General features: G+C 28.3%; 1 protein-coding gene across 1 annotated transcript in view; it reads right to left on the reverse strand.

Annotated features, from left to right (window-relative positions):
* LOC111026731 overlaps positions 1–6522 on the reverse strand; it is a gene marked incomplete at its 3' end in the record, with an annotated part of 9985 nt that extends 3463 nt beyond the window's left edge. Inside the window, 5 exon segments of the mRNA XM_022304863.1 lie at positions 4600–4665; positions 4879–5028; positions 5130–5327; positions 6007–6237; positions 6301–6522. Of these exon segments, the coding sequence (XP_022160555.1) occupies positions 4600–4665; positions 4879–5028; positions 5130–5327; positions 6007–6237; positions 6301–6487 (832 nt within the window).
* Positions 6523–7985: the final 1463 nt, after the last annotated feature.

Consider the following 7985-nt stretch of genomic DNA (forward strand, 5'->3'; position numbering starts at 1 on the left):
CCCCCGAAAAAAAATCCTGTGTGCGCCACTGGTATGAATGGTATTTTTGTAGAATACCGTATACTATTAATATAATGTGCTATGTGGGAGTATCCTGTCGCAGACTGCAGTGCATGAGTCGCAACTGCTTTATACCCAATATTTTTAATTTAAGTAGGTATTATTCATAACTTAAATTTTTCTCGCCTGCCGCATTTTGTCATCGCACGACGCGCATTGAGTACTCTTTTTTGACTGTTTAAAAAAGTTATCATATTTTATAGAACGTATTTATTTGTAAATTGTATTAACGGAAAGAAATGGAGAAATGGACACGAAACGCGGAAAAAACAATGTATTTTGTTTTTGACGGCTATTGAAAAACAGCACGTAATCGGCTGACTATAGCGAAAAATATTTTCCTTTAAACTAACGACAGATAATAATAAAACTGTATAACTCACCTGTAAACCTAAAGTGAAGGTCGCTGGAGTCGCTGAATACAGTGGCTAACCAAAAAAAAGTACAACAAATTAATATTATTCACACGAAATACGTCAAATGATAAAGGGTAATGACCTTTCACAATACCTCCACGATATAGAAACATCCACGGATATCTGAACGCCGCTACAATCTGTTATGGCGGACGACAATCGATACACGGAATAATATGTTGATTAGGTAGTTAAAGGTTAATAATTAAATAATATTACGTATGACGTTTTGACGTTTCGTCGGTTTATGCAGATTATCATCTTTTATGATTGGCAACTCCATGTCTTCTTGGAATTATAGTTTCGCTGTTTTGATTGTTTTTTTCTCTCATCGGCATTCCTTCGTTTACTGGTTTACTTGCGTTACGCGTTGTATTCGTCGTAAATTTTTTTAATTTTGCATAGTTTTTTTAAACTATAATTTTGTGGTTTTCGATCTGGTTCTGTAGTGTCCGCGGTACAGCGACGTCCACTCCCGTTTTACAGGTATTTAAATTAGATTTTTGTTTTATTTCACCCGTAAGTGTAAAGGGTAAACGTGTTCGCAATAGTGAGCCGGTTGTGCTGCTATTTTTAGCCGTAAAAAAAGAAGTAAGCTGGATCTTTTAGCGTTTAATGTCGCATTGTTTAGTAGGGTGGCTTGTGATTTCGTTTGTTATGTCGACGGCGATTTTCCGATTTCCACCGACGAGTAATATTTGGTTTTGTAAATGTAACGTGTATTTTCTGGCTGTTCGAAAGACAAAGGCGCATTACGAGGTCCTTTGCGTGTGCAAAGACGCGATATCTAGGAAAATCATTTTGGTGGAACTTCGATGTGACCACCTTACCTAACCTTCGATGTGAATTTACAGGGGACGAGCGGCCGCGCACCGATCGCGGAGAGCGCCCCCGAGGAGAAATCGATCGCCGAAAGCGTAAAAGTACATCCGTAGAAAATCAGAGTGGGTATTACTATATACAGGCATAAATACATGCGTCGAGAAATCGGATTTTAGCCGTCGCCGCGTTTTTTTCCTTATCCTTCCTCCGTAGAAAATCAGATTTTTAGAGTAGGTAATACCTATATACGTGCGTCGGAATTTCGATTTTTTTCGCAAATTCCTTACGTTTGACGTCCGAAAACGGCGGAGCCGGTCGTCCCCCGTCCGACGCGGTCGGATGGCCACCTACGACCCCCCCGCGAAGGACGTCGACACCGCGTACGTTAATCGCCGAGACGGCGAAACGGCTTAAGAGTCGTTGATTCGACTACAGATTTCAAATCAGTAGGAAGGTAGGAATGATTGGGCGTAGGTGCAGTTGAGACGAGGGTCGTCGGTTCGAATTCGGCCGCCGAGATTGTTGATAATTTGCGGCAGCCGTGTTAATCTGGATTTTTTTTCGCGTTTTTTTTTTTCGTCAAATACTTTTCGTTATCACTTTCTCCTTATCATATCATTCGTGTTTAACGAAATATTTTACAATTTTTTTCAAAATTCGAGTTTTACCGCCTTTATGGACCTCCCCGTCGAAGACTTATTCGCGATTCCTGCAACTAATTAAACTATTTGATAAATAGTAATACCAACACATCTAAATGTCTCTTTTATACTTGAATAGAAAATAGTACAAGTACAATATAACTAACCATTGTGTGTTAAACAGTATAGTATACTGTCATTAAATAGATGAATTAATATTGAAATTGGTAAATAAGGTAGTTGGACCTACATAACCACATCCATAAACTAATAATAGAGAGTATATATTATAAAAATATATATAATATACTATGTAGTAGGTACTTAATATATTACAGTTTTTATGTACCTATATTAAAAATATAACCTGGTGTATTTAATTAAATTATATGACTATATATACTATAACTATTTAATAAATAATAATAATAAATATTTAGTTAATACTGCTAAGGATTGTAAATACTAACTGATAGATATAATAGAACTTATAAATTATGAATAACAAATCCAGATATATTATGTACTATTTATTATATAGATTTATGTCTATACCTAATGATGTATAGTTATATAATTTAAGCATATCATGTATGTACGTGAATTAATAGTGAAATTAGTACATATTTTGGTCCATTATTGGTCTAAAAGTTTAAATGAAGTACTATTTACTATTTATATTTTCGGTATTGGTATGCCTACCATATAAAATATGTTTTTCTGTAACAGTTTGCATTGTGTGTAGGTATATTAGTTTTAATTAAAAGTGATATTGGTAAAAAAAAAAGGTAGTTGGACATAGGTAGGTACTCCAAGAGTAGGTACATAACCACATTGATTGACTAATAGAGAGTATATATTATAAAAATATATATAATATACTATGTAGTAGGTACTTAATATATTACAGTTTTTATGTATATTAAGAATATAACCTGATGTATTTAATTAAATTATATGACTATATATACTATAACTATTTAATAAATAATAATAATAAATATTTAGTTAATAGGTACTGCTAAGGATTGTAAATACTAACTGATAGATATAATAGAACTTATAAATTATGAATAACAAATCCAGATATATTATGTACTATTCATTATATAGATTTATGTCTATACCTAATGACATATTTAGTTATATAATTTAAGCATATCATGTATGTACGTGAATTAATAGTGAAATTAGTACATATTTTGGTCCATTGGTCTAAAATTATAAATTTACTATTTATATTTTTGGTATTGGTATACCTACCATATAAAATATGTTTTTTTGTAACAGTTTGCATTGTGTGTAAGTATAGTAGGTAGTGTTATAATATATGAACTAGGCAAATGTATATATTAAGTAGATGAATTAAAAGTGATATTGGTAAATAAGGTAGTTGGACATAGGTAGGTACTCCAAGAGTAGGTACATAACATTGATAGACTAATAAAGAACTGATTGAATTCTGGCAGCTACATTTTGTACAATTATATGACTACTCTATTACTTATATTATAGGTAGGTTTGATCGTTTGATGGGATCGATATATAATATACAATGTAGTAGGTACTTGGTATATTACAGTTTTTAGGTGAGTCAAATTATGTAAACGCAGTTCTGTGGTTTGTCTATTATAAACGACGTTCGATTGTGTCTGTATGTACTGTACATACCTACATAATTTTATGTACATAATATATTATATTATTGATTCAGTGGGTAGGTAGTTTTGTCAGTTAAATTATCCTAGCTCTATTCGACGATGGATGTCACAGACAATCGATTAATAATAATGTATTGGTCGATATGACTCTACTATGGATATAAAAGTATGGGTATAGGAACTTGAGCATAAACTCAAATTACTAAAAATATAATTGATATACACGGCTATTGCTATTATTTATTGAGCAACATTTTATTGGGCTCCCTTATATGGTTAAATATTAAATATATGATATACTATGTATTAGGTAGGTACTTAATATATTACAGTTTTTAGGTGATCATAAATGATACTACATTTATAAATATACACAAAATTTAAGGTTTTATTTTTAAGTTAAATTCTATAAACTGTACTATACTATTGAACTATTTAATAAATAATAATAATTAATAATTGATTTTATTATTTACACATTTATAAAGCAACGCACCCATATTATATGGTTATTTTATAATTGATAGACAATAGTACAGTATAACTATCCTTCATGTATACTATATAGCACCCACATAATACATTGGTTGAGGAAATTAAATTTGGTAATTACAAATTTTATGTAGGATACAAATACTTGCTGCTGAATTTTAATAAACTGTTATTCAATTAAATTCTGGCAGTTATATTCTATAATAATATGACTATACTATTAGATATTACTTATATAGGTAGGTTTGCCATGGGCTCGATTATGTGGTTAAACATTATAAATATATAATTTTCTATGTAGTAGGTACTACACTTTACTATTACAACGTCTACAAAGTATGATAATTAGTAACATAATTAGATAAACATAATATTATAATATAATAAAATAAATACAATGATAGACATATAATAAATATTAACATATTAGGATATATAGGTGTTATAATATACTATTATGAAGAAACATGGACAATAGAATGTTTATAGATATAAAATATTGTTTACCTATAAGTGTCGAGTAATTGTTTCCTGTTTCAGAATTTGAGTCATTTTTATTCATATTATTGTCACCTGTAAAATTAGAAATATTATTTAATTCACAATAAACAAAATAACTTGAAGGGTACTAAACATAATATTAATTATGTATATTAATAACTTAACAGCTTAAAATTTCAGAAGCAAATTAAAGGAACTTTATCACTAAGGTTAGATTATTATTTAAAAACTAGAATATAAATACACTTTATCATAAATATATTTTAAATTAAAAATAATAGTTACTTGTGAGAGATGACAAATGTGATTCAAAGTATCCGTTATTTCTAATTTTTTTACTATTACTATTAGGCAAAGATAATAGTGATTTGGAGTTTCCGTCTCGTCTCTCTTCATTTGTAATAATTTCAAAGTCTGATGTTGAGTTAGATGGAACTTGAAATAGAAACATATAAAAAAGACTCTTTGTTACTAAATTGAATAACATGGACAATTTAATAAAATGTTTATATTATATTTTAATAAGTAATTCTTACCTTTTTTTAGTTTTCTTAGACTTGGGGAATAATTTGGTGATTTATTAATTGATGATTTGGATATACTGGGTGTATGTGTATCAGAAAAATCAAGTCTTTTTTTACTGGTTCCAACTATCATGGTATTATTATCTATTTTAGGTACATTCCATTTCCCTGATGGAGAATTTAATACATTATCATCATCTACTACATCACCTATAATAAATTAAAACAAATTATTTTAATTATAACTTTTTATTCACTATTTAATAATATAAACAACATACTAATAGAACTAAAAAAAAAAAACATAAATTACATGTTCTAACAAGTAGTATAATTGCAACAATCCATAAATTCTACAACCATCTTAATTTCAAAGACACTTTCTATTATTAGATATAACAGCAAAATATTCAATGCCCAAATTTTGTTTATTTAGAATAAGTAGTAGTAAAATTATATATATATATACCTATATTACATCCTTGCAGGTAAGAAATGTCTTAGCTTCAGTATAAACCCACAACCAGTTTATTTTAGAAGAATAAAAACGAATGATATAATTTTATATGAAAATACATAAAAGTAAAGTATCATGCATTTAATTTTATACCTGAATGATGATTTTTTTTATAATTATCAGGAATATAATTTTTGTCTGCATCACTGTCATCATAGTCACTAAAATTCTCTCCATTATAAGGTACCACTATAAATTATAAAATATAAATAACAAATCTTTAGAAAAATTAAAAAATTAATTTTTTTCTATACTGAGGATTTTGTTCATTGAAAATATTATATAACACATATTCAGTCACTAACTTTTCCACCAAACTATAAATTAATCAAACATTTATGAAGCAAATAAAAATAAAAAAAAATGTATTACCATCACTACTGTTGAGTACAGGAGGATCTTCAATAGAAATTCCTTCAGAATCATTAAAATTTCTATTTCTTGACTGCTTTGGCATCTTAGTTTTTTCTTTATGTTTAATGTTATAAGAGTAATCAGGTTGACGGTGCCGTTCACTTCGAGTTGACTTTTCATTTTCAAAAGTAGATAATTCTGATGTTTCTTCAGCAATTTTTAGTTTTGCCCGTGCTTCATGTAAACTAACTAAAATAATAATATTAACATTAAAACAGTGAAACCAGGGAAATAATTGGTTATAGTCCTTACCAATATTGTGAGACATGGACCTTGCCTTGAATAGTCAAAATCTATTTCATTAGGTTCGGCGATCAACAAATTTTTTATAATTTTTTATACTCTTTTTTGGCCACGCACAACAACCATTTTTAAACCAATAATCAGGCACTATTTCGACGCAGTTTTCCTCTTCAAAGCATACAATAGTCCACGGCATGATAAATTAAAAATATAATATACAATATTTACAAATCTGAAATATGAATATAAATTTACATTTAAACATTTATTCACAACACTACTAAAAATACTAGTTAGGTATACGCTTAATAATTAAAAAAAATTATTTAAATATATTTTAGTAAAATAAGTTAATTGTTTAACAAAGGCATTATAATATATAAACCCACATTATTTGAGACAGTATAGTTCAATATTAGATCTGTTACCTAATATTCAAGTCAACTTAGCCACAATTTTATGAAAAAAATTATATGTTAGTGTGATATTTGTGTAATATTATATTATATGTTATCGCTTATCGATAGTGGTTTGTTGTATATATCGCGCCGACCCCGGTGAATTTATATGTATTATTACGTTTCCGTCAGTGTTCGTTGCGAAGTTGTGTCGCGAACTACTACGCCTCATGACGTTCAATAAATATACCTTGTCAATAATATCTTGAGTATTTATTATTTTATACAAATATCACAGTTAGGGTAAGGTAATTTTATTATAATTTTTAGTTGATTACTTAGTGATAAGTTTTGTATTATAAAATATATATTACTAGTTTGTAAAAATCAGAGTATTTAAATAGTTTTGCTATATTCACCTTAAAAAAAAAATATTAATTACTGTCCATCAATATCATGAATAATTGGAATGGCTATCTTTTGTCAATTCAATTCCAATAACATCATTTTATTTTTAATAAAATTATAAGACCAGTATTTATGAGTTAGCGACAGGTTATTAACTTCATAAATGTTTAATACAATTGATGGAATAGGCTTTTCATAAAAAGCTTTTTTAATTTCAAATACTTTTCCAATAATAACAATTTCATTTGTCTTATATACGCTTACTATATTTTCAACTTTTATTATATCATTAGAATCATTTAATATAAACGAGTCAGCATTGTTTCAAACTTTAATTTTAATATTTTTTAAGTATAACTTTTTATATTGAAATCCTATAAGATTTTCTAAAAGTGGTCCATCAGTGTGTTTATGTTTTAATTGTTCACAGTTTTTCAAATGTTGTTCAGATGTTTTTCCCTCAATAAAATGTCTTTCATTACATCGCCTTATAATTTGTTGAAGTGGTTTGTCGTGTTTACGTATCATTTTTTTTAAACTTTTTAAATAATTCTCGAATGGAAAAGCTGCAATGTCATCTAAAGGTCCAAATCTTTCATAGTCATCACTAATATGAACTAGCCCATGAACATTAAAAGACATAAAATGTTTTCCATATAAAGTTTCAAAAGTTTGCACAAAGTAGTATAATAAATTTTGAGCATATTTTACATAGTTGCCCATGTTGCTAGTTAATAAAATATTCATAGCTATACTTAATGCCATAAAGTGTTTATAGCAATTGTTATTTAAAATATTTTTAAAAACAACTTGACCCGTATAAACTAATATTTGTCGTAATTCGGTAGCTTTAAATCGATTTAAATCATTTAATCCTCTTGGTTTTCG

This window comes from Myzus persicae, unplaced genomic scaffold (genome assembly GCF_001856785.1).
Source record: "Myzus persicae strain clone G006 unplaced genomic scaffold, MPER_G0061.0, whole genome shotgun sequence".
NCBI lineage: Eukaryota > Metazoa > Arthropoda > Insecta > Hemiptera > Aphididae > Myzus > Myzus persicae.